Source organism: Zootoca vivipara, chromosome 4, assembly GCF_965207765.1.
Source record: "Zootoca vivipara chromosome 4, rZooViv2.hap1.1, whole genome shotgun sequence".
Taxonomy (NCBI): Eukaryota; Metazoa; Chordata; class Lepidosauria; order Squamata; family Lacertidae; genus Zootoca; species Zootoca vivipara.
In genome coordinates, this window is record NC_142587.1 from 82,250,041 (window position 1) to 82,277,786 (window position 27,746).

Genomic DNA, 27,746 nt, shown 5'->3' on the forward strand with positions numbered 1-27,746 from the left:
ACACAAATTTGATGGCATTATGCTATGAAGCGGTCTGTACATTTGTTAACAACAATAATGTAACAACAACAACAACAACAACAACAACAACATCTGGAACTGATTTGAGTCTAGGAATGTTCTCACACTGGGGCATGTAGGCAGTATAGTCTGTGTACACACCATATATTTAAAACACATTCTCACCCCCTGAAAAAAGAATCCCAAGAACTGTAGTTTGTTAAGGGTTGAAAAGTTGAAAACCTGTAGTACATAGTCAAAGGCAGTTCACAAAGAGAATAATGTGCCATGCCCACAGCAAGCAGCTACGTTTGTGTCATTAACTTTCTTACCTGGCACGATTCCAAAACATTTATTGACTCTAGATCGTTTTATTATGTTTATTATGTTTCACAGCCTTGTGAAAGGGAAGGAGGGCGGAATCCAAGGCAGATAAAGCAGCTCATTCTTTATTTACATTATCTACCTTTAACACAACTCTAAACATGTTTTATTGACTCAGGGGATTAGATCAGCCTGAGATTGCAAACATTAAAAAAGGCAGTCCAGTCCAAAACAGTATTAAAAATGATTGGCAGTGTTTGATATCTTCTGCTGTTTCTTAAATCCAGTCGAAAAATGCTGACCTATTACAAACAGGCGGCTTACTTTCCATTCACATTACAATTTCAAATCAAAGGAAGGCTTTTAAAAGTCATACCTGCATTTCATACCTGGATTTTATTTTATTTTTGGACTTGGTCCAGAACTGTTGCTTCTAAACATTTAAATAAAAAGTAAAATGTCTACTAATGAGGAAGCTACTGATACGTGGAAATATGGGAGTACAGTATTTTAATACTCCAGTGCCTTTCTAACAGTATAATTCTGATCCAATGAGGTGTGCATGGAGTCTGTATTAAAAGAGCATAATAAATCCTAAGTATTTGGATCAGTAGAGATAAGGTGAATCCTTCTCCCTTCTCTTCGCTTTTCCTCCCAAACAGCTGATGGTTGGATTAACCTTTCTGAAAGGGCTCTGCAATACATAACCCTGCCTGGTTGATCAGAGAGATCTGTGCATCCAGGACCCATTTCTGCATGTAGTTCCCAGCTGGATTGTATGTGTTTTAAGGTACATTTGTAAGTAATTCACATACTGTACCATGATTTTCCGACCAGGCTTGCATATCGAGTCGCTACAGTTCCCAGTGTGATTTAACAATCCATCTCTTTTTCCAGCAGACCCTGGGAGTTGTAGCCCTGTGAGGGGAAGGTGGTCCCCTAAGAACACCCAGCACCTTTAACAAACTGCAGCCCCCAGAATTCTTTGGCGTAAGCCATCAGCGTTTAAAGGGGCATCATAGTGTTTAAAATGTATGATGTGAAGGGGTTGTGCAAAGCCAATTTAGAGAAATTGAGTTCCCAGAAGGCTCATTGCTGTACTTGCTGCATTTACAGCCCAGTTAATTTGGTTTTGGAACTTGCACCACCCCTAGGAGAAAGCCTATCTAAAAATATCTAACAAGATTAAAATATAAATCTATACAAACCCATGCAACCTCCAAGTTACAAGATTTGGTAAGTGGCTTCCTGCATTGTCCTTGCTATTTCAGTCTTGCTTCAGGGACCCTACCTCCCTGTCCATATATCTGTTCTTCTCCCCAACTTTTCATTTTCTGCATAAGGTCACATTGTAGGTCAGGGGTAGGCAACCTAAGGCAAGTGGGCCAGATGCGGCCCAATTGCCTTCTCAATCCGGCCCGTGGACGGTTCGGGAATCAGCATGTTTTTACATGAGTAGGGTGTGTGCTTTTATTTAAAATGCATCTCTGGTTTATTTGTGGGGCATAGGAATTCCTTCATCCCCCCCCCCCCCAAAAAAAATAGTCCGGCCCACCACATGGTCTGAGAGATGGTGGACCAGCCCACGGCTGAAAAAGGTTGCTGACCGTTGTTGTAGGTCATTTGTGAATTGTGCCCATTAGGGTTGGACGGATCTGTCCATTTTGATTTCATTCTTTTTCCCATCTCTTGTTCTCCACATTTCTGCATCAGTTTATTTATTTTGAAAAGGTCCTCTCAATTTCATGAATAAGGAAGCCTTAAATATATGGTTTAAAGTCCTTTACCACAGGAGTTTAGTTCCCTTTTATTAGAGAAATGAAAAAGACTCATTAAAATGTCTAATATATACTTGCTCTCTCCACCCCTTTTGAGCATGCAAGCATCTTCATAGCCACATATCTGTCAGTGATTTGCCCTGACTAATTTTAAATCACTTTAATTATGGAGACTGTGCAATTTCCCTAGGGACATTATTTCCATAACTGTATGCTTCCTCACAATGAGATTTTATCCCCTCCTGCCCCAATCACAGATCTTTCTCTTCTTGCTGCTTCTTTTAATTGGAAATTCTTCTCTGTTCTTTCCTCAGCCTTTAGAAGACCGCCAGGGGCAAGTTATATTAATAGTTCCTGCGTGTTTCAGAATGGGTAACTCAATTGGCTCACTCCTTCCTTCGTACTGAACTGTCTCTCTCCTGCTTGACTGTGACTTGAACTGTACTTTCATCAAAAACCAAAAGAAAACCAAAGGAAAAACTTGGCTTCCCCCTGTAGTACACTGCATCTGTGTGGTTGCTACCCTTGGGAAGAAAAAACAATACACAAAGGACAACATTCAACACTGGTTGTGTACAGAGTTTTATTTTTTCTGGTTCACAGGAAGTTTAGGTGACAGGGGAAATGAAGAGCGAAGCCCACGACAACTCTATTTTATCTCTGTCCTGAGCAACAAGGAAAGCAGGGGAGTAAGAAAATTTCAGTAGCTATGTTGCATGGTCTGTAAAGCATGCCTGGCTGTACCAAAATAAGTGGTGGCTACAAACAATATCTTCAGTTCTTGCACTCACAGGGGGTTGTACTGCATGACCTTTAAAGTTTCTATTAACTCTACGATTTTTATTTACCATATATCCAATTTATTCACCATAATGTCCCAGGCCAGGTTACAAGAAGCTTGTTCCCTCTTCCATGTGACAGCCTTTGAGATATTTGAAGATGGCTATCATATCTCCTCTCATTCTCCACTTTTCCAATCCAAACATATCCAGCTCCTTCAACTGTTCCTCATAAGGCTTGGTTTCCAGACCCTTGATCATCTTGGTTGCCCTCCTCTGCACACGTTCCAGTTTGTCAACATCCTTCTTAAATTGTGGTGCCCAGAATTGGACACAGTATTCCAGGTGTGATCTGACCCAGGCAGAATAAAGCAGGACTATTGTTCCCTTGAACTGGACACTATACTTCTGTTGATGCAGCCTATGGTAGTTTTTTTTTTTTTTTTGCTGCTGCTGCATTACTGTTGACTCATGTTAAGCTTGGGCTCCATCAAGATCCCTAGATCTTTTTCACATGTACTGCTAGTTCCCCATCTTATATTTGTGCATCTGGTTCTTCCTGCCTAAGTGCAGAACCTTACATTTGTCCCTATTGAAACACTTTCAATTATAAAAATGCTGTTCTGGCTGTTTGTGTGCCAGTGTTGGAACTTTCCTTCATGTGTCTGGGCTAATAGCTTTTTCTGATCCAGTTCTGTTAGATCCACATGTTAAGTCAACACAATACCTAACCGGAATAAAAATAATAAAACAACTAAGATGACAATAAATGGCGGAAATCCGATGTGCCCAATGGAAAGCAGAGTTAAGACATGATGGTAACCCATGATTAATCAAAAACAAATGAAATTTGTGTGCACGCCACCATCTAGCCTTTCTGCAACAGCAGAGCCTCGTCAAACTTTTAAAGCACATCCAACTCACATATAAAGCACATAGCTTTCCCACAAAGAATGCTGGGAACTGTAGTTATGGAGCATGGGAATTGTTGCCTTGCAAGCAAGCTACACCACCCCCTAATTTTTTGATGGAAAGTCATGTGCTTTCAATCCATGTCAGATGTGCTTTAAATATTTCTTATTAAGATTTGACGGTGCTACACTCCTAAAAGGGGTATGCTGTGTCCCTTAATGAAACATACAAGCTCTGCTTCTTGACTCTCCACAATTTTAGCCAAATCTTAGCAACCTGTTGCTTACTGGGCCAGCAGGTTAAGGGAGGGCCAGGCCTCCCTCCTCATCTCCAGCAATTCAAGCACCGAATTCTTCCCTAGTAGGGCTCCAACTTATCCACCAGTTACTTGGAAGCAATTCCCATTTAACCACGCGCGACTTCGCTCCTGATGCACAGGATCCGAGATGTATTAGTGTGTAGGTGGCTGCAGCCTTACAAAGCTGGACCCAAGCCCCGCTCCCACGTGACTCTGAGCAATGGTCCTTCTCGCGCGCCGACCTTTACCGCCAGCCGCTACGCACAGTATCCCTCCCCCGTCGCGCGCGCGCCTCCCCTTCTCCCAAATTCAGCTCAGGGAACCAGCGGCTTCACCCTCGCGGAAGGCGCATGCTCCCGCCTCCGTCCGCGCATGCCCGGTAGGGAAGCGGAGGCGCCAAGAACTCTGATAGGGTGGGGAGGGGGAGGGAAAAGAAAAATTCTAAACCGACGGCCGCCGCCATATTGCGGACCTGTCAGCGGACGCGGCGCTGGCGCGTCCCCGGCAGCGAAGATAGCAGCACCAGCGAGGCCCTGACGGAGAGGAGGAGTAGGGACGGGAGCGAGAGCGCGCACGGGTGCGCGCCTCAGCCACGCTCGGAGCGGCCCTGCAGCGCCTCCTGGCCGGCTGCGGAGGGGGCTGCGCGGGCGCCGTGGTGGTGCGTGTGTGGCGTGGCTCCCCGTCTCCCACCTCCGGCCCCGCTGCCGCTTGGGACCAAAACCGCTTTCCTGGAAGCAGAGAAGAAGAGGAAGAGGAAAGTGAAGAGCTCGCCGCCCCCGGGCTGCCTCAGCCTCCGCAGCCGCCAGGTGAGGGAGAAAAGCGGGCTACTTTTGGCCGACCCCGGCGGTGCTGCTTTGCCAGGCCTCGCCCTTTCCTACTCGCGCTCCCTCGCTTAATCTTCACGCCTCACACCTGGGAGAAGAAGCTGAGGGAAGACCACCCCCGGTACGCATTAGCGGCTCCTGCGCAAGCTTAACGGGGATGTGGGCGGTGGGGATCGTAGTTCCAAAATACTGTTTGTGTATATATCTGAGGGGGAGAGAAACTCTTCGCTTCCCTTCGCCCCCCTCACCAGCGATTATTCCTCGTCTCTCTCTCGCCTCCCCCCCCCCCGACGGCGATCCAACTCGCTCCCCGCCCCCTTCCATGGGGTATTTCCTTCCACGGGGACTCCCGACTCCTTCGCCGCTTCTCCGCCTTTTTCTTCTTCTCCCGCCCACTCCCCTCAACTCCTAAGGAAGGAAGGCTGGTGTGAGAGGGTCACTGGTCCGGGAAGGCGTAATTGTTACATATAAGTGTGTGTATATGTGTATGCATGTACAGTATATGTCTTTATATGCAGTATAAGTACAGTATATGTCTTTATATATGGGCGCGTGCGTGTGTATATGTATGTGTGTACACACACACTGTTAGTGTCATATTCTGCAGGCTGCCTCTGTTTACATTTCCAACTAACGACATTTTTCAAGACCACCTTCGCTGCTGTTGATTTATTTCCTTTGTTAGCAAAAAAGGGAAAGGGCAGGCAGAGTGGGGGCTCTAGTGGCAGCAGTCCGGAGCGTGTTTACTCTGTAGTAACCTCCCGCTCCCACAAACGCACGCAATCTCAATAGGGTTTACGATCACTACCTATTTAGCGCTGCTTGAGGGTTGTAGCCGAACAACCTGAATTTAAGCACGTTTGCGTGGAATTAATTTCGGTTGGATATGCTTGGCTTAAGGGCAGGCTGTACAATCCGGAGCTGGGGAGTAAGTTGCATCTCGAAGTCAGTTGTGGGATCGGGCTGCAAGTCTTTTGACACCCCAGGCTTAATGCACATCTGCTTGTAAGGACGCTCTGTTGGAGTTAGCGGTATTTGCGGGGCTTATTTCCCAGTTAAGCTTGTTTAGCAAATTGCTGTACGAGAAGAATCGAGTGTCGTCGTCCCCGTCGTCCCCACCGCATGTGTAGTAATAGTCGTCGGTATTATTGGGTAGAGAATAGAAGAGATGGGGCGGAAATGGGGATTGAACTTGAAGCTTCTGTCATGCGGCTCAGCTACTTGTTGCAAACGGGGACAAGTACATTTTAAACACGTTCCTCATGTCGGCAGCTGCCAAACTTCTACCCAGCATGTCACCGTTTCAGGAGGAGGGGGAAAGTCCATAGAAGCATGCAGCAGCTGAAGGAAATGGTGACTGCTGGAGCTCTGTAGAGTCAGAAATGATCACCAGGCTCCATATGCCCTCCTTTGGCCCCCTTATTATTCCCATTCTTCCCGCTACATGTTGAAATTTGGATCCTAGAATCAGACCTCAGTTAGCTGCCAGTAGACCAAGAATCTGGAGAACTTGAAAGTATTCCAGATTGAATTGGGGATGATTAAGCATTTTAACAGTAATTAAATGCAAAAGTTCTGCAAAATCCAACACAAACAGAATTTTAGCCATGGTATAGCTCACCCATGCGCCAATCACGTGTTTATGATAAAAGCACCCATAATAGACAAATAATGACATCATATGAAACTGATCCAAAGACTGGTGCTGTCCATTGTAGAAAACAAACCTACTTTTTCGTGTTTTTTTGGCTTTTTAATGTATTGATTTACATAATGAGCACAATAACTCTATTGTGAGTTATTCGGGTCAGTGTTTTATGCAAATCTCCTTTATGGTGGTAAGCTTATGAACAAAGTAATTAAAGTTAAAAGTTAAGGCTTGAGAACTTTGGCTGTAATTCTCCACATAGGCTGCTTAAGTTCCTTTGACTTCAGCGGGATACAGTATATGCAACCTTTATGCTTGCAGTGCTGCATTTTTAAGACTGCAGTTCCCTTATTAAGAACAATAAATTTCCAGGTTAGCACCAGTACTGGATCAGACCATGGGCCAAAGTAGATGATATGCTAAATGAGTTTATGTATATAGTGTGCCTGCTTTTTGTTATTTAAATAGCAGTTGGGAGGAGTGTAAGGATTGGTAAGTAAGCATGGAGTTTAAACCCTTTCCCCTGTATCATGCCCCTTCAACTGCTGTTGATACATTGATTTATTTGCAAAGACCCCAGTTCAGATCCCATTAGTATTTAGGGTATTTTGCCCCAGTGCACCTCACTACAAATTGTTTTGCTCTTTTGTTGCCCATTCACCCAGGTGGAAGAGATTGTTTTGGAGTTCCTCACTGATTGCTTGGTCTTCACTGTCCTGAGTTATTTGTTTAACCCATAAATCTCTGTTTTCAAATAGTTTATGAATGTGTTCCAGTTCCAGTTCCAGTTATTCTTGGGAGACCCTAGTGCTTGCTTCACTCCATTGTCTGATTTTCCCTGCCTTTGCTCTGAAGTTTGCAAAGGCATCTTTTGTGAGGAACTTCAAAGCTTTGTAGAAGTCTTATAGTCATATTTACAAGACTACTCCTGGTCCCATGTTATTTATTATACTTCTTGCCTGCCCTTCACTGTGAGGTCCCAGGGCAAGTTACAGCAATTTAACAATAGGATATTAAAAACAGCTAAAACAAATAACAGAAGAACAGTAAAAAGAATAAGGGTGGATCTTAAAATAGATATATTGGATTTCAAAGGCCCAGGTAGACATTCTCAAAGTACTGTACTGTACAGTATTCTAAAAGTCTGTCAGGCAGTGATTTTGTTTGCAGAAAACTGATCCTTGTCAGTGTAATAAAGGTTTCTTTGGGGAACTTTTGCATGTGGTGCCTCTGTAGAATGTCTTAACAATTTTTGTTCTACCTACTGTATTTACTCAAATCTAATGCTCACCTTTTTTGGTCAAATTACGTTGCAAAAATTAAGGTGCACATTAGGGGGGAAGATGGCTGCCGAATGCTTGAAGCAGGGTTTTGAGCTCTAAGGCCAACTCTAAGGCTAGTTTCTGCTCTATAACCAACCCTTAGCACTTGTTTTATCTTCTCTTCCATTTTACTTCTTAACTCCTTTTATTGCTTCATTTTGTTGTTTTAAATTATTGTTTTATCGCATTGTTTTATTGTTCCAACTCCCCTAAACTGTGAGGCTGCATGAAGCTTGGCTGGGCTGAGCCCTTTGCTAGGCAGTGCCAAACAGAAGGTCAAGCCAAAGTTTACAAGATACTACCGTAGTTATAAATTAAGGAAGAGAAACATTACTTTTGCCAGTAAATACTTTTTTGGGTTTCAAGGTTCATAAAATTGAGGTAAAATTGGGAATATAAAATATTTGCTGAGTAGCCAAGTGATGCAGTCTTAATATGCTTAGCTTTCTTCATTCATAAACAGAACCCGGTTTATAATTTTATATTATGTAACAGATTTTGATGAGCCTTTTGTGAAGTACTTTATCAATCTGAAGCTGGTTTGGAGAACCTTTTTCAACCTGAGAGCTGCTTTGAGGGGGACATTTGGGGGGGGGTTGAGAACTGCATTTCTGTGGTAGGTTTAGTCAGAGAGGTGAAAGTGGATGCAGCAATGGATGTGACCTTTGTACAGTAGACCATCCTACAGACAGGCATTGACCAGAGGTTTATACACACACCCCCTTAAGACAAAAATGAAAAACTTTGTGGGCAGGGGTTCCCTTCTTGTGTACCTGGCCATTTTGAAGTTTGATTTTGTGTATCTGATGGCATATTTGCTATGAAGGCAGGAGTGTTAAGTAGAATAAATACTAAAATGGAGAAGAAAACCATTTTGGTCTAGTTTTTGGTTCTGATCCTGCCCATTTGTGACAGGGAGTGAGATTTACTGGATGTGTGTTGTCTGCTTTTTGAACCCTAGTCTGTAGCATGAGACAGAGCATCTTTCTAGTCCTTCCTGGAGACAAGTTAGCAAAGTTTGCTGATGACACCAAGTTGTTTGGGGGTAGTTTTTAACTAAAAAAGGCTGTGAGGTGCTCAAAAATGATCTCTCCAAACTATGTAAATCAACATTAAAATGATAAATCTGATGAAGTGTTTAACAAAACTAAAGTGATGCATGCTGGGGCAAAAAATCCCAACATTACATATATGCTGTTAAGGTCTGAGCTGGCTGTGACTAAGAACTGAAATCTTAGGGTCATAGTGGATAGCTCAATTAAGATGTTAACTCAGGTTGGGGCAGTGGTAAAAAGGGGGAATTTTTTTCAGGGTTCATTAGGAAAAGGATTGAAACAGAACTGGAAATATCACACTGGCCTTATACAAGTCTATGGTGCAGCTGCACTTGGAATACTTTGTGTAATTCTGGTTGCCATGTCTCTTAAAGGATATCATAATTATGAATTTTTTTATGGAAATGGTGGAGCATCACCCTACTTTTTAAATAATAATAATAATAATAATAATAATAATAATGCATGAGTACTCCTGTACCATTTACAGGGAAGTGCTTTCCTTTACAGAAAGAAAATCATTAGAACTTTGAAAATAATCAGGTTATGTGGGCATGAGACAAGGTCCCTCACTGGCAGCTCCACCTATCACAGAAGCTGTGACTTTGCAAACTGAAAGAAAAAAATTCTCCCCAGTGAGAGCCAGTGTGGTGTAGTGGTTAGAATGTCTGTAGGACTAGGATCTGGAAGACCAGGGTTCAAATTCCCACTCGGCCATGAAGTGAAGTTTTCTGGGTGTTACTGTCCTAGACCTGCTTGAATTTTAAGTTCCACTGTGCTCTTTGTATGACCTGTTTTGCTATGACTGGTTACAATCCTCCAGATACCACAAATTGCAAAAAGAACCAAACAAATTATGTACATAAAGTTGTTCGCAAGTTTTTAAAATACAGGTTTTGGCAAACTACCCCTTTGATTGAGTAAAAGAGGTTTGGTTTTTTTCTTTTGCTAGAATGAAACTGCAGTCACATCTCGTCTAGACTGCTTTTCCAGTGCATCTTCAGCTAGATCCCCCATCTTCTTTATAAAAAAGCACCTATTATTATTATTATTATTATTATTATTTATACCCCGCCCATTTGGCTGGGTTTCCCCAACCACATTGGGCGGCTCCCAACAGAATATTAAAAACACGATAAAACCTAGACATATTGTGGTGACCCAAAGGTGCCATTTGGTTCCTAGCTTTTATATCTCAGTTTCTAACATTGTCGCTTTTTTATGGCAGGCAGTGCAACATTCATTTTTTTATGTTGTTTTTATTGTAGGTATATGTTTGGTTTTTGCTTAAGATGTTGTAAGTCGCTTTGAGTTGCCATGGCAAAAAATGATTAATAACTTTAATAAATAATAATACTAAAACAATTTATTAGCCTTCTTCCCATGCCCATGAATATGTAATATAAAAACAGATTCAACAGACATAAAAACAGACATATTATTTTATAAATAATAGGCTTTTGGCAAACATTTGGAAATGTCTATTAAAAATAGCATTTTCTGTACAGTAGTTTGTAAAATGACAGCTGATGAAGAGTTCAAGGGCAGAGGAATGGATTTTCTGCCTTGATTATAAGATGCTGCATTCTTACATCGACAATGTGTAGTGGATTGAATACATATAATGTAGGTCAATCTTTCCCCAACCTGGTGCCCTCCTGATGTGTTGGTCTACAATGCCCGTCAGCACCCCTGTCAGCATGGCCATTGGGTAGGAATAATGGGTGTTGTAGATCAAAGTATCTTGCAGACATTAGGTTGTGGAAGGCTGAGGTAGAGCAAGGCATATTGTACAAGCTGGATATAGACACTTGAATATGATGATGCACTAACTCAACAGTTTATTCCCATCGCTTGTAATATACAGTGGTACCTTGACTTATGAAGATGATCCGTTCCGCGGCCGTCTTTGTAAGTTGAGGTTTTCGGTTCTTGAAGCGCTGCTTCGGCGCATGCGCATGCAGCTCTACGCAGGCGCAGAACGCACGCGCCGACCACGCATGGAGAAAAGAATTCTAGGGGTTGTCGACTTCGGAAGTCGAAACCTTCGGAAGTCGAAGCGTTCGGTTGTCGAGGTATGACTGTAGCTAAGACTGGGCTGGGGTTGGGATGGGTGTGGTGGGGAAAGAAATCTGCTTCTATAGCCTGTCTGGCATAGAGGCTGTCAAAGTGTTTGGTATTGGATTTGTTTAGTTTAATGAACATTAATTTGGAAGCTCCCTGTGTGATTTTCAAAACTGAAAGATGCCATATAAACTAAATAAATGCTATTATACTTAAGTAATAAGTAGATAGTGTAGATTTCCTGAAATACCATAGAATTCTTCCAGTAGCCTTTGCGTTTAATCTTTATGTGGATCTGTCCAGCTTCAAACAAAGAAATAATGTTTTTTGTTTTGGTGCTCACAAGCAAAAAGTTAGGACCATGTGCCAACTGTAAAGACTAGAATTTTCTCTTTGTACATGTCTAATTAAGCACAGTCTTCTGAAATTTTCATGCACCAATTAGTTCTGCTCCTTCCATGTAAAATCAATGTAGCTATGCAAAGCAGATGCATATGTATATACTTAACAGCATATTGAACATTTATAGTATTAATGGGTCAGTTATCTTATTAATGAAATGTAAACTGCATGTAGTTATAAATAATTAATTTGTTTCAACAGAAAAGTACAAAGATTGTGGTACAGCAGATGATTTAACTGAACCAGAAACACAGAAAAGGAGGGAAAATGCCGAAACCAGTAAGTAATCTATTTCTTGTACTTGATTGGCTTTCAGCTCAGTGTGTTGTCTGCTACTTGTAGCAGATGTTTTTGTAGGGTATTTTTCTATTTTGCAAGGTATTTTTCAGTGGTATTTTTCTGGAAAAAGAGGTGTCGGAACTCACAATGAACACCTCCCTTGTTCTCTTATAATGGCAATGGCACCCACCCGATAAGTGCCAGAACTGAGTTCCAGTGAGTTCTGGGTGAAAAAAAGCCCTGCTAATAATTACTACTAATTACTGCTGCTGATATCCTTTCTCTCAGTTGATATATAGAAACATCATAGGAGACTTTCAAAAGGAAGCTGTAATCATAGAATTGTAGAATTAGAATGTACCCTGAAGGTATCCAGTCCAACCTGCTACAATGCAGGAATCTCAACTAGATCATACATGACATATGGCTGCCCAACCTCTACTTAAAAAGCTCCATGGAAGGAGAGTCCACTACCTCTTGTGGGAATCTGTTCCATGGTCGAACAGCTCTTACTGTCAGAAAGTTCTTCCTGATTAGTCCGAATCTCCTTTCTTGAAACTTGAATCCATTGGTTCAGGTCCTAGCTTCTGGAGCAGGAGAAAACAAGCTTGCTCCATTTTCCATGTGACAACCCTTTAGATATATGACAAGAGCTATCATAGCTCCTCTCAGTCGCCTCTTTACCATGCTAAACATACAGCCCCAAACCAGATGACTATGGGAAGCCTGCGAGAAGGCACTGAACTTAATGATGCATGGAGCTGTGTATTTTTGTTTGGTTTTCTAAATGATTAGCTCTTGGTCAAGATTTGTGTATGTGTGAGAGGGAAAATGAGTGTATTGTTTATTGAGACACAATTTTCTGTAGCTATGGGGTGGTGGTCAATTAAATAGGTCCATTAATTTCAATAGGTATATTGTTTGTTGTTGTTGTTTAGTCGTGTCCGACTCTTTGTGACCCCATGGACCATAGCACGCCAGGCACTCCTGTCTTCCACTGCCTCCCGCAGTTTGGTCAAACTCATGTTCGTAGCTTCGAGAACACTGTCCAACCATCTCATCCTCTGTCGTCCCCTTCTCCTTGTGCCCTCAATCTTTCCCAATATCAGGGTATATAGTACCTACTAACTTAGTCACACTCATTTACTTTAATGTGTCTGCCCTGTGTAAAACTTATTTTAATACCACACTATGTAATCTGATGAAAAGCTACTTGGTATTTTGCAACTACTTCCTATGAGTGCTGCTTCTTGGCATTGTTTCTGATACCTATTTTTTGTTTCTACGTTTGCTTACATGCAAGTCTGGTTTGATAATATTCTTCCATGCCTATGACCTTGAATCACCCATTCTGACTGCAGCTTCATTTTCTATATATTTAAAAGGCAGTTGAACAATATTATTGTCTGGGTGCCATAAAGACACTTTTGTTCTAATCTGTAGCTATAAAGGAGTCTTGCTGTTGTGTAGAGTACAGTCTTGTTTTGTTTTCCTTATTTAAGTGTATATCCAAATATAGTGAGCTGGTTTAGAAAGACTTTTATTCAACCCGATGAACTGTAGTGATGATGCATGGATCTGTGATGAGGATTGCTGCAGAAAATGCGTAGCTTAGAGAGCAACACTAGTAGCACTGCCAGAGCGCAATGAAGTGTGCAGCTTTCATGAATATGGTGGGTTGTAGCAGCTGCACATTTGATAATCTTTTACAGTTTGTGTGTGCCTGCATAAGATACAATCTTTTTCTGATCTGCTTTCCTACCTAGCATCATTTAGAGCTGGGGTGGGGAATCTCTTTTGGCAAGGGAGTGCTGCATTCCCTTGTAGTCAACCATTCAGGGAGGGGGGGCACATGCCAGTGGTAGGTGGGACCAGAAGCAAGAGCAGGTTAACTTTGTACTGTATGCAGTGGTGATTGGTAACATTTTGACTTGGTAAGGCTGCAATTTTTAACCTTCCTGTTTTCATCAGAATGATTTTCAGACAAGGGTAACTCCATGCCTCTTGTTTAAAAATTAAGCCATACCACATAACATCAATTTTTTTGATTCATGTATTGATTACACCTACACATCCATTGTAAAAAACAACAACCCCTAAACACACAAATATGTTTTAAAAGATCAAAGTATTAATAGACAAAAATGATTGTTTCATTTGAGCCAGTGTACATAAGAATGTACCCTGTAATAATCTCTGTTCAAGAGCAGAGTACATCACACCAGAGTAATCTTAATCAGCCTCTTATATCTGACATTATGGAGAATTATCTTCCAGGTTTAGGAAATGAAGTGAAGTCAGTGTGATATCCAGAGAGGCATAGAGTCCAAACCTTTCATTTTAGAAATTCAAAACTCACAAAAAGCAAACAAGAAATAATAGCAACAGCATTTTCTTTCATTCTACATTCAAGCACATTTGTAATTGTTGACAAATAATGTTTCCATTGCTGTTAAAGGATTATCAGACTTGAGGCTTGAAGGGCTCAATCTTACCTGGCACTATAAGTTAAATAAGTACTTCAGCATTTTCCAAAGGCGTGTACTATTCAGTATATAACTTTTCTGTACTAATTCAAAGCAGAATGTTCAGAATCTAAATGTCCTACCATGTGTCTGCATTTTGTGTTTTGTCTGGTATGTTTATCATTTCCATTTGAGTCTCAACCATACACATAAAGAATATTTAAAACACACAGTGCCTTTTGGAATGCGTGCATTTAAAATGAGTTTGCATACTCCTTAAATAATTAAGTCAAACAACCCAGTTATTAAAATTAAAAATCATTTTCAGCTTTAGCAGTGCATCTGTTTCCAAATACTATGTTGCTTGTGCACATTAGATAAATGTTTACTGTATATCAAAAAGCATTGCAATTAATGTAAGCCAGGGGTCCCCAGACTTACCGCGCGGCGGGCCGGTGCCCGCCGCGCCGACCGCGCGGTGGGCTGGAGGGCAGGGGAGTGCGCGCGCAGCGGGCCGGAGGGCGGGGGAGTACGCGCCCGTGCGCATGCGCGCACGCACACGGGCGGGGGAAAAATTGCAGAAAATCGCTTGTGCGCATGCGTATGGGCCTCCCCCGACCCGGAAGTGCACAGAAATGACCTCTTCCGGGTCGGGAGAGGCCCATACGCATGCGCACAAAGGATTTTCGGCATTTTTTTGCCGATTTTTTAGATCGTCGCTGCGCCGCGCACTGTGAGAGCCGGCAGCGGGCGGCGGGGGTCGTCGCGGGCCGGATTGGAAGGCCGATTGGGCCGCATCCGGCCCGGGGGCCGTAGTTTGGGGACCCCTGATGTAAGCCAACAATTAAATGCATCAGTTAATGTAGGATTTCTTATGAATCCTGAAGGCAAAATATCACTCTTTGATAAAATGAATTGTACTAGAAAGTAATAGTGCCAAATATGAAAGATTATTTCGTGGTATAAATATTAGCACACAAATGTTCAAGGGAGAATCATTGGCCTGATTAACACATAACCATGGTTTATTAAGCAATGAGTAAGAGTTATGTCTCAGGCCAGCAGTTTAACTATGGCTTATTAACTATGATTAAAGGACACTCATTAATCAAGGTTTGTAATTGCGTTTTAAACCTTAGTTAAATTTAACCATAACTTATTGTTATGTTTGAATACATCCCACCTCTTAACTATGGTTAAGGAGTCATCAGCGTTCCAAAGCTACAGAGCTGCAAGTGAAGAATTCAAACCACTCTCAAGGTTCAGCTGCTCTTGTTGTTGCTTTTGACTTTTCTGTGACACAATGAACCAAGGTTTAAGTGATCCACCTGTCAGATACCTCAGCTTTAACTATGGTTCCTGCAGTTGTCAATCTTTTTGTATCAGTGGGCACATTTTGAATTTTGAGAGCATGCTGTTGGCACTAGTCACAGAATGGCTGTCCCAGAGACATGTGATAACACAAAATAGCTGCCATGGTGGGCATGACATAAAACAAAATTAAAGAGTATAGTCATTGTGAAGTTTTCTGCTTAACTATTTCATGCTAGAAAGGGCTTTCCTTTTTGAATTTCTTACTTAGCAGCTAGCCTACCTCATTTAATATAAATTATAAGTATATGTGTACATTCTGTTTTGTAACCTTCTTTTTAGGAGGGCTAGATATTTATTATTATTGTTATTTTAAAATGAAAGCTCGGTGTCTGGCCCCCCCCCTACCCAGGGTTGCCAAGGGAGATCAACACAAGCCATGGTGCTTGTGGGTACTGCATTGGTGACCCTTGGTGTATATTAACTACAGGCAGTGACTATTTTAGGTGCGTCCAATTGACACATGATCTCTGACACGCGGGTCCTTTTGGACATGGAAAAGGGCAGAACGGGGGTGTAATGGGGCATAACAGAGGCGGGGCTCAGTGGGGTGAGCTACACAGCTACACACTATCTTAATTTGCACGGAGGCAGTTGCTCAATTTTAGTAGGTTGCAGGTGCAGTGTACTGGGCCCAGAAAATACTGTTGAAACCTCATAGCTGTAAGCCCCGACTGCCAGTTTTATCCCCCCCTTGAATATTTGCCTAAATTTGAATCTATAGATGTATGTTAGCTTAGCACATGAAAAAGTTTTTGTCATAAGTCTATGCTCCAAAAGTGTTAGAAACAGCAATGCTTCTGTAAAGAGTTCAGAATGGGAGAACACAAGTGAGTAGGGCTTTTCTGTGCCCTACTACTGACTTTTGAATGCAGCCTATGGCCTCTGATGCATACAGCAAGGGGGTTGTAGTTAAAACCATGGAGGCTCAGACGTATGCACAATAAAAGGTGTCTTTGGGTCCTGGTAGCAATACTGCTGGGTATTATAAAGTCAGCAAGAAATTCCTATGCTCCTGTCAGAATAGAACAAGATATTTATATTCTCATGACTTGTGGGACATTCTGTTGGGAAAGACAGACAGCTTACAAAGCTTATGCTAGTCTGCTAAATTAAGTATGACATTTCTTTGGTTGTCACTGAAGGAAACCTATTCCGATAACAACAACTGAGAACCATATTGGAGGCTGGGCTTAAAAACCCCCAACATGTTGCCATACAGTGTACATGCTCTCTGCTAGATCATTAGAGACAAAGGCATCTAATTTACAATGGGGGCAGAACCTTGACGCTCTTTGTACAACACAAATGATCTGTTTAAGGCAAGCTTCTTTGACTTCTGCTCCTAGAAAGCAAGTCATCATTCTCTGCTAACTCTGAGGCAAGCTAATCCTGGAGTGCAGCAAACTTGGACCGTGCCACTTCTCTCTAGTCATTTACCACTCCATTACCCTTACTATTTTATCTCAGTCACTGAATTGCCATTTTAACTAAAATGCATAGCTTGTGTATTTGCCTGTTTTTCAAGGCGTAGAATGTCCTTTAAAAATTATATCTTTAAAATCTAAGCATCTTTTCCCAGATACTTTCTTGGGCTGCCATCTATCTCTTCAGAGATTAAAATTGGCTGTAAATTAATCCCTCAGAATGCAAAACAGATATTATTCACAATTTTTAAACTCTTCCAAGTGTAAGATTTTGTGTTCAGTGCTTGTTTGAGTACCAGGGTTAATATCCCAAACAACATTATGATACAGCAATCTAGTTTATTGTCTACAGTGAAAGCTTCTTTCAAGCTTAATTTCAGTGGTGGGAGGGGTGAGCAACCTGCAGGTAGCAAGGAAGCTTTCTATGGGTACATTTGTGCCTATAAGAGCTGAGTTGGTGACCGCTGCCACAGAGATGTTCATTGCAAATCTGAAAGAGTTGGGGCTATCCTTTAGAATGAGTTTGGATAGATCAAATAGATATAGCAAGTTTCCTGGTGACAATGGAATTTAATTGTTGCATATCAGGTTGCAATTTTTAACTCCTAGCAAAATCACAAAACTCTGTGTTGTTTTTAAAAACCTTATCATTCTTACCAGTTCTTAGTTTGGTTGTTTAACTTTTTGTTTAGTTACATGGAATGTGTGAGATGTTGTGTCTGTTTATAATTTGGCACGGCAATGGTGATCAAAGCATGAAAATCTATTTAGATTTAATACCTTCTTGTTCTATGCAGATTAATGTAAGAGTCACCACAATGGATGCAGAGCTGGAGTTTGCCATCCAGCCCAACACAACAGGAAAACAGCTTTTTGATCAGGTAATCGTCTTACTATGGGCTGATTCAGACATGACATAGCAAACTGTGACTTGCGCTTAGAATGAAGAGGTAAAAACCTCTGACCTACGTCATACATACAACTTCATGATTCCAAGCAGCCATTGTTCCACTTAAACCAGCTTGCCTGTTCCATCATGTACAGCATCAGTGTACTACCACTTATTGTCCAGCTAGTCGTGGTTCCTTGGCTGATAATGCTGCACCTGTAGGTACTGGTATCCTGGTTTAGACATGGCAGGCTTTTACAGTGGGAAGTTGGGGAGCACATTTTAACCAGCACTTGCTGTTGCTATCTCTAACAAAATGGCTTACTGCTGTGGTCATTCTTGCCCTTTAAGAACCATATTGCTGTGAAGTTGGCCAGCCATTTGCTTATTTAGCTGTGGCGGACCTTACTATCACTCTTCCCATCCCCCTGTACTTAAGATTCCCTTAATCGATGTTTCATATAGACGGGCTTTTTTCCTTGAAGTAAGAGGTGGTAAGTCCAGGGAATCATAGCTTTCCCTGATAATACAATGAAGGGTTAATCATGAAGCTTTATGTGATTAGTATTGATGTCATTCTTCTTTTTTAAGGTTGTAAAAACAGTTGGCCTACGGGAAGTTTGGTTTTTTGGACTACAGTATGTAGACAGCAAAGGATACACAACTTGGTTGAAGTTGAACAAAAAGGTAATGTATAATTTGTTTTATTTAAAATAATTCAATCTGCAATGAAGGAATGGTAGGTGGTGTTAAAAAAGTATTCTAGTTTAGATTTCACTTTCATTTAGAAGAGACATGCATGTACGTGCTGTGATGTTAGTTGACCAACTTGACATCTTCAGTTTAGATTTATTTCTTCAATTTTTTCTTCAGTAGAATAAGGATTTTTAGTGATTGATGTACTCTGTGAAGGCCATTTTACAAGTCAAGCTAATTTTGATATGAAGTCAGATGCCCATTTTCTTTTCTTTCTTTTTATGGTGGCCAACTATAAAGAAGCCCTGCTCTGAACGATTACATTTCTAAACTGATTGATCCAATTTCTTCTGTTTATATGGAGAATTTAGTTCATACTTGAAATCTTAAGAGGTTTCTGGATTTGTTTCCTATAGGGTGGTATTAATATTTGTGATGATGCACAACAGGGAATCAGTGTTAGAAACTGATATATGAAAGCTTAGAGCTAAATGGCACCTGAAACCTAGGTTATGGCATAGCTGTCAAGTTCTCCCTTTTTTAAAAAGGGAAATTCCCTTATGCTGAATAGGCTTCCTCGCGAGAAAAGGGAAAACTTGACAGCTATGGTTATGGACGCAACAACGGAATGTGTAGGCGCACTTTTTTATAACAAGAATACAAAGCTGAAAATGAATGAACAGCAGCTAAAATATTACATTCATTTTTCACATCGTCTAGTCCAGGGGTGGCCAACTCCCAAGAGACTGCGATCTACTCACAGAGTTAAAAACTGGCAGTGGGGGGTTCAGGTTGTTGAGCTTTTTTTAGGGAGGAGGAAAGCCCCGTTTTGGGGGGATGCAGGGCAAAAATGTTGAGCTTGTTTTAGCTTCTTTGGGGGCTACCAGTGATCTACCACAGACGTCCAGTGATCTACCGGTAGATCATGATCTATATGTTGGACGTGCCTGGTGTAGTCCTTCCCCTGCCCACCCCCCTAATATTCTTAAGAGGGTCTCTTCTTCAGTCCTCAGAGAGTAGCTGGACGTGGGGAGGCAGAAAAAGGTCATCCTTTCCTTCTCCTCTGCAGTTTTAATTTGAAATCTTAGGTGCAGTGCCCACAGCTCAGAAACTGCTCGTGCTAATGAAATTCCCTGTCACAAAATGTGCCTAGAACAATGGGAGTTTTGAACACTGCATGGAATACATTGGAAGTGGATAAGTTATAGAACCCGCTTTCTTTGTCTTCTGTAGAAATGGTTTCATTCAGATCTTAATCTTGCTGAGACTGACCCTGGGAATTTATCAGAGAGGGTCTTACATTGGTGCAACTTCACATCTGCCTGATGTGTCTCTCTGCAATCTGGAAGAAATATGTTCTAATAAGTGTGGGATCGGTTTAATCAAATATTTCTCCCTGCAGTGAGAGGAGCTGAGGGTGGAAACAGAGTTTGGACAGGGTTCTCCTGTGGGTGTGTTTGAAGCCAGGTAGAATAACGTCTGTTCAGGTTCTCTGAGTTCTTTCTACTTTGCTCTAGGGCAATAATCCTAGTTGTTTTTGTCTTTCAACTCATTAGTTCTTTTGAGGCACTTGAGATGGGGTGCAGCAAAAATGGTAAGAGAAGGGTTTGACATTCTTCTCTCATACGTTACAAATTATTTCTTCTAATGCAAACATAACTGGTTAGTGCTGACAGGATTGCAGCCCTGTGCAGGGGCTTCTGCAGGAATTTTTTTATATAGAGGGAGGGGCAAACTGGCCGGTTTCTCACAGAAAGTAAGAAGAATAGCTCCAGGACATTTTGTCACATGCCAGGTTCAAGTTGCTCTTTTTAAATGAAAGCAGAGAAATGTGAGGTGATAGCTCATTGGGTGGGTGGGCGGAATATTCCCCCTTGCCCCCCTCTAAAGATGAGCACTCTACTGAGAAAAACAGGATGGGAGGCATCCCCTAGTTTGGAGGAACCCCAAAGTTTGCCATAGTTTTTTTTAAAGGAAAAGTTGGAATTGAGAACCCACTGATTGTCTTTTTTTGGGGGAAGGGGGTTAGTGGAATGGGAAATCCTGATGTGCTATTTATGAAAAAGCAGACTACTTGAATATAGACTGCAGCTATTATTCCTTTTCTTGCATTGTTACCAAACATTGGGATTTAAAAAATCTTTTTGTGCAGTTCTTGATAAACCTCTCGGAGATATATGGAAGCTTGCCAGATATCAATTAGTGCACTTTACTTGAGAAATCTGGTGTACATGATGCTCATTAGCTCATCAATATCTGGCAAACCTGTGCAAGAGACTTTTTGCAGATAAACTACTGCTATGTTGTGTACATCTTTGAATGCAAGGTTGATTTTCCTAAATCAACCTCCTGGGTGGGTCTTCAGAACTGAATTTGTATAATGAAAATTGGAGTAACACAGGGATACAATAAGGACTTTAAACGGCTTTATGTAGCCTCTGAAAGCTGTCATGTTTTCCTAATTCACAATTAATTATTTAGATGTCTGTGTGAATCACAAATCCTTCAATGTTGTGCTTCCTAGAGTTGAATTACAGTATGTAACAACCGGTGACTAGATTGCTTTCCCAATACTCTCATATTCTCTTTACCCTTCTGCAAACTCCTTTTCAGGTAACACAGCAAGATGTAAGGAAAGAAAATCCTTTTCAGTTCAAATTCAGGGCAAAGTTTTTTCCTGAGGATGTGTCTGAAGAGTTGATTCAAGAAATAACCCAGAGACTGTTCTTTCTGCAAGTAAAAGAAGCCATCTTAAATGATGAAATCTATTGTCCTCCTGAAACTGCTGTTCTGCTAGCTTCTTATGCTGTTCAAGCCAAGTATGGAGATTACAATAAAGAGATACATAAGCTAGGATATTTGGCCAATGACAGACTTCTTCCTCAGCGGTAAGAAACTTATATGGTGCATCAAAAGTCTGGCAAATTCTATGGGTACAACATATAAGTTTAACATGAAAGCTTGTCTAGTGGCCTACCCAATTGGTCTTCAACTTGGAAATTAAAAAATATGCATCTCCATCACAGAAACTGGGCAGTATCCAACTAAAGACTTCTACTACTGCAAGGAATGTTGGCTGAGCAGTGGATATTCCCCTTCTTCTCATCTCCCTGTGTGGCCTCTAAATATGTTCCTGGGGTTCTTATGACACTTCCGAGCAGATTTGTGGGGTGTACAGGGAAAGGAGAGAGCAGGGAAATTCCATTGCACAGCTGAAACTCCTCACAATAGTGGAACTTGTTGCACTAGTTAGATAGTACCTGATTTTCTTAACTAGCTTGACTAGTAGCATAAGTCAAAGCCCTGCCAAGCCAGTTGTCAGATGGGCAAGCCCCATTCTAGCATTCACACCTTAAGTACAGAGTTTATGACTTCTTTTGTTGTTGAAATTTGTTGGCATTTTAAAAGGAATTGAATACAATTGGTGATACACACATTGTTCTTGTTTACTGTTGCTGTTTATAATTAGTTTTGTTTCATTGTGGTCTTCAGTTTAGTATTTTTATTTACTTAATTGTTTTTTAAAAGTTGTAAGCTTCCCTGCAGGCTGTGAATACAGTGAAAGGGCAGGGTATTGCAACATATTCGAATTTACTTCTTGTAAACCGCGTAGAGGTTTTACTACAAGCAAGTGGTGTATAAATTTTGTTAAATAAAAATATATTTAAATCTAGAAAGGTGACGCTGACTGTAACTTTTGTGTAAAAATAAAATAAATAGTAGGGTACTCTTTTCATGATTATTCTTTATTTTGACAGCGTTTTGGAACAGCATAAATTGACAAAAGAGCAGTGGGAAGAAAGAATACAAAATTGGCATGAAGAACACAGAGGGATGTTAAGGTAAGATCCCCGGTATAGTTAGCCTTCCTCTTTTGAATTTAGCTTGCTTTTAATTAATTAATATATCCTACAAACAGAATAAGTGCTGGTAACTGAAACATATTACTCCAAAGAGCCGTTTTAGCTTACTTCTGTACCTAACTAGCTTACCCTTTTCCACTTTTCCCTGCTTCTGTTTTAAATCTATCATAAAAATACAAATAAAAGCAGAGTGGTTCCAATATTAATCGGCCTCTGTTAGGGCTACAGTTCTATCTGCATATACTTAGGGGTATGTCCCATTGAAATTGATGGGACTTCCAAATTATAATGTATAGAATTGGGCTGTAAATCTGATTGCACTTTCATCCATTGATTCCACAATTACCCCACTTAAGACTTAGTTAAGGATACAATTGGTATGATTTGGTGCATGATCCTTACTACTTCTGCCTATACAGTGACTCTAGAAGTTTGCATTTTATCTGGTTTTCAATTATGTTCTTTTCATTGATCAGGGAAGATTCTATGATGGAGTACCTCAAAATTGCACAAGATTTGGAAATGTATGGAGTCAACTATTTCGAAATAAAGAACAAAAAGGGAACTGAATTATGGCTTGGTGTCGATGCTTTGGGTTTAAATATTTATGAACATGATGATAAGTAAGTAGTATTAAAACTGTTTCAGTATTCCTGAAGATCATTCTCGCTTAATAGAGTTTGATGTACATTTCTGGGCACTGATTCTTATCTCATTATGCATGATCAAGCTTTCTTTAGCGCCTCAGCCCTTGCTCCCCCCCCCCCCCAGGACTAATTGCAGTCATCAACAGTTAAGAGAGTTTGATGTACATTGTTTTTAATTGTGTGCTCTTCAGAAACTGAGTTGTAGATGTTATTGTGGGTAGAGAAGAACCTGGTAAATGAGTGGTCCTGCCTGTTGGACAGAGGTAGATGAAATTGCACGCTGTCCTTTCACCCTATAACTTAAGTTTGTTCTTTTACTGTGATTGTTCACAAAGTGTGTGTGACTAAGGATTCTTTTGTGTTCACTAAAGGTTGACTCCCAAGATCGGCTTTCCTTGGAGTGAAATCAGAAATATTTCATTCAATGACAAAAAGTTTGTGATAAAACCCATCGACAAAAAGGCACCTGTGAGTAAATCTTTTTAATTTCTTGTTTAGACCTGAACTATCAATGTAGGACACATCTGTAACCCCTTCCTCTCTAGCTCTTAACTCTCCAAATCATTTTCTTGCTTAACTAATGTAACTTTTGCTAATATTTGTGTTGGAATTTCTCACTTACATTGGTTAATTGTTCGCTGTAGGGTTGGGGCTAATTATGCCTGGAATTTTCTTTTCCCCACCTCCAAAGTACATAACTTTCAAAATCCTGTTTGAGTTTCCTCTGTCAGCCTGTTACAGACACCAAGTTCAAAGAACCTTTTAGAGTTATTCCCTGTTTCGTTGGGATTTAATCATTCTTAATACTTTGGTGTCAGTTTTTTCACTGATCACACATAATTCCAAGTCATTTATTGATCTGTTCTGGAACAGCTAATGACTAGTCCCAAATATTGCTTCATTGGAAGTGAAAGTGTTAAGCTATCTATTTAAGAAGTTAGAATCTCATTAAGAAGAAGCTAAGAGTGTCCATATTCTTAACAAGCATGTGTTTCTAGAACATAAATGGGATTTCAATAACTTAATTTTTTTTATTAGGATTTTGTGTTTTATGCACCACGTCTGAGAATTAATAAGCGGATATTGGCACTGTGTATGGGAAATCACGAGCTGTACATGAGGAGGAGAAAGCCAGATACAATTGAAGTTCAACAGATGAAGGCCCAGGCTAGGGAAGAAAAACACCAAAAACAGATGGAGAGGTATGATGTTGACAACTGTGTATGAACAGCAGTTGGAATTATTTTGTTATTCATAACTTCAGACAAACAAACAAAAGCACTCTAGCACATGTGACCTAGAGGCAGACTTAAGTAGGAAAAATATTGAGTTTTATTTTTGCCCTCATGGACAGAATTCTCTAAAAACAGATATTACTCCTATTAAATCAGTGCCAGTAGTGGAAACTGTTGTTCTCTTGGTATCGTACTTAACTCCTGTTACACATGGATGCACACCAGTTCTAAGCAGTGACAAACTGGCTTCATGAATTATATATAGAGAAAGAAAGGATGTTTGTCAAAACCCCTGGTTTTCTTTAGCCCTGGGTACTGTCTATGAAAGCTCATGTCCTTATCCAGCTTTGTTTCACAATTGGATTTGTCCTCCAGCAAAGTGCACGGACAGCAGGCTGCCTGCTTAATTGGACTCTGCTAGAGTACTGATGCTTTGGGGAAAAACAAGCGGCATGTACTGGCATGTTTACCGCATGTTTCCACAGTGATTTCAGAAGATTTGCACTAAGTAAACTAAATAGTAACACTGCAACTGCTGTTAGTGACTGCAGAGAAATATGTAATTGCCACTTGGATGTTACCATGAGTTAGCTACTATATACTTGCCAGTGTGCAGAGAGTCTCGGTAGAGGTGAGGAGCAGATAATTAAGCGCCACAGTTTTGGGTCAGATTGTTTGTTGTCTTAAATTATCTTATGAAGTACCTAATATTGTGTTATCCTATGGTTTACTACCCGATAGACTGAAGTTTTGTAGGTACTTGATTGTCGTGTAGGACATAAGCACCCTGGTGGATCAGACTAATGACTTCTCTAGTCCAGCTTTTCTAATGACTTCTCTAGTCCAGTGGCCAACCAGATGCTCATGAGAAGCCTGTAGTTTAGAAGCACTAGCTTACCCTACTTGATGGTGATCTTTAGCTAGATTGTTTGCCTATTCTGTTTCATTCCAGCTTTCGCCTTGTTTTTTTAGACACTTAGGATGCAATTTTGAGATCATCTGACAGAACAAACCTTTTATGATGATGATGATGATGATTGCCGCAGGGCTTCCCCCTAGCATATCATGTTGTGACTTGTATTGTGAGAATAAATTCGGCATGTTTGGGTAAATGGATTTTGATGGATGCACTGTAAACTCAGAATGAAAATCACTTGCTCCTCTGCTGATGCTGGCATTTATTTAATTTAGGGCACAACTAGAAAATGAAAAAAGGAAAAGGGAAATAGCAGAAAAAGAGAAGGAAAGAATAGAGCGTGAAAAGGAAGAGTTGATGGAACGGCTAAGACAAATTGAAGAACAGACAATGAAGGCCCAAAAAGGTGAGCATGTTCATCACATCTATTTCCTTCAATAAATATTAAGTTTGTGAGTCTGTTAGGTTTATTATGTTACATTGCTTACCACATCATGTAAGGAAGTTAGCAGCTACCCTGTTTCTCATATTTTAAGACATACCCATAAAATAAGCCACAGCAGGATTTTTAAGCATTCAAGGAATATATAAGGAATATCTTAAAAAGCAGAGACATCACCTTGCCGACAAAGGTCCGTATAGTTAAAGCTATGGTTTTCCTAGTAGTGATGTATGGAAGTGAGAGCTGGACCATAAAGAAGGCTGATCGCCGAAGAATTGATGCTTTTGAATTATGGTGCTGGAGGAGACTCTTGAGAGTCCCATGGACTGCAAGAAGATCAAACCTATCCATTCTTAAGGAAATCAGCCCTGAGTGCTCACTGGAAGGACAGATTGTGAAGCTGAGGCTCCAATACTTTGGCCACCTCATGAGAAGAGAAGAATCCTTGGAAAAGACCCTGATGTTGGGAAAGATTGAGGGCACTAGGAGAAGGGGACGACAGAGGACGAGATGGTTGGACAGTGTTCTCGAAACTACGAACATGAGTTTGACCAAACTGCGGGAGGCAGTGCAAGACAGGAGTGCCTGGCGTGCTACGGTCCATGGGGTCACGAAGAGTCGGACACGACTAAACGACTAAACAAAAACAACAAAGGAATATAAGCCATACCCCGAAAATAAGACATAGTGATAGGCGCAGCAGCAATGCTGGCCGCGGCAGGAGGAGGAGGAGGAAAAAAATAAGACATCCCTTGAAAATAAGGCATAATGTGTGTTTTTTTGAAGAAAAAATAAATATAAGACGTGTCTTATAATATGAGAAACATGGTAGCTTAACAATACACTAATTTAACTTGCATCATATTTTAAACTATAGGCAACTCTCAAAATAAGTGATTTTATGGAGCCAAAATCATGTATAGTCAAGACACATTGGGTTCAATGGCGGGTAGGATTGCCAAAGTCTTTTTTTCCTGGGTGCCCCCCCCCCCAAATAATAATTGGCAAGCACATAAAGCTGAATGCATGCAACTTAAGTGAACATAAGTTGCGAGTTACTTGTACATTGTTGTGTCCCTTTTTCCTTTCGTTCCTTTTTGCTTGAGTGCAGTTTACGGACAGTGGCACACAGACCTTATGTGACATTGTGAAGAGTACAAATTTGCAGTGTCTAAACCTTATTCCGGACTGTCACTTTATAAGAAATAGCAGCTTAGATTAAAATCAAATTCAGTTATGTAGTGGTAAATCATTTATATTCTGTCATAGGTTTGCAGTAAGCTTTAGTTTCAGAACTAGCTGTTGGCTCTGTCAGGAAAAACAGATTTGTCTATAGTCCACCATTGTAGTAAAACTGAAAGAGGCCCTTTTAAATTAATATACTTTATTTGACACTGAAAGTATTTCATATATTTGATACTGCAAATTATCATATCTATAGGTCAGGTATCTAAAATAGTAATAGAAATTTATGTGGAGAACTCTCTGAAGGAAGGGAAAAGGAAAGGAAGGGAAGAAGCATGCAAAAAATGTAATAGATATAAACCCACTTCCATAGTGAGGTGTTCTATTTTACAGTCTCCTAGAAAAGTTCAGTTAAATTGGATTTACTTCTGACGTGTTTCTGCTCTTTAAGGTTAAAGTCTTTATATCATTAAACTTAATAGCTTTTGCAGGATTTTGCATAGATTTCTCTACCACAGCCAATTACTCTTTTTGTGCTTGACTTTCTGAATCATAGCACAGCTATTGAATGGAGTGACTTCTTGCAGTTCCTAACATTTTAATGTTCGTTCATCTCTTTTAATAGTTTGCATTAAGACACTGAAGGTACCGTCTTTCTCATATTATAAGACATGTCTTATATTTATTTTTTCCTCAAAAAAACACACTATGACTTATTTTCAAGGGATGTCTTATTTTTTTCCTCCTCCTCCTGCCGCGGCCGGCATTGCTGCTGCGCCTATCACTATGTCTTATTTTCGGGGTATGGCTTATATTCCTTGAATGCTTAAAAATCCTGCTATGGCTTATTTTATGGGTATGTCTTAAAATATGAGAAACAGGGTAGTAATTCCCAAACTGGGTGCTCTTGAGAACTGCAGTGTGC

At 40.7% G+C, this 27,746-nt stretch overlaps 1 protein-coding gene across 8 annotated transcripts in view; it reads left to right on the forward strand.

Moving 5' to 3' along the window:
• Window positions 1-4,642: 4,642 nt before the first annotated feature.
• RDX (radixin) overlaps window positions 4,643-27,746 on the forward strand; it is a 30,457-nt gene continuing 7,353 nt past the window's right edge. Inside the window, exons 1-12 of one of the 8 annotated variants that reach the window (XM_088668318.1) lie at window positions 4,643-5,036; window positions 10,808-11,015; window positions 11,608-11,685; window positions 17,746-17,829; window positions 18,429-18,524; window positions 20,090-20,127; window positions 21,147-21,421; window positions 22,292-22,375; window positions 22,873-23,019; window positions 23,415-23,511; window positions 24,082-24,245; window positions 25,470-25,600. In XM_088668318.1, the coding sequence (XP_088524444.1) occupies window positions 20,125-20,127; window positions 21,147-21,421; window positions 22,292-22,375; window positions 22,873-23,019; window positions 23,415-23,511; window positions 24,082-24,245; window positions 25,470-25,600 (901 nt within the window). In that variant the 5' untranslated portion in view covers window positions 4,643-5,036; window positions 10,808-11,015; window positions 11,608-11,685; ... (1 more) ...; window positions 18,429-18,524; window positions 20,090-20,124. The remainder of the gene's footprint in view (window positions 5,037-10,807; window positions 11,016-11,607; window positions 11,686-17,745; window positions 17,830-18,428; window positions 18,525-20,089; window positions 20,128-21,146; window positions 21,422-22,291; window positions 22,376-22,872; window positions 23,020-23,414; window positions 23,512-24,081; window positions 24,246-25,469; window positions 25,601-27,746) is intronic. The other 7 variants (XM_088668317.1, XM_035114926.3, XM_088668316.1 and 4 more) reach the window with 7 other exon arrangements.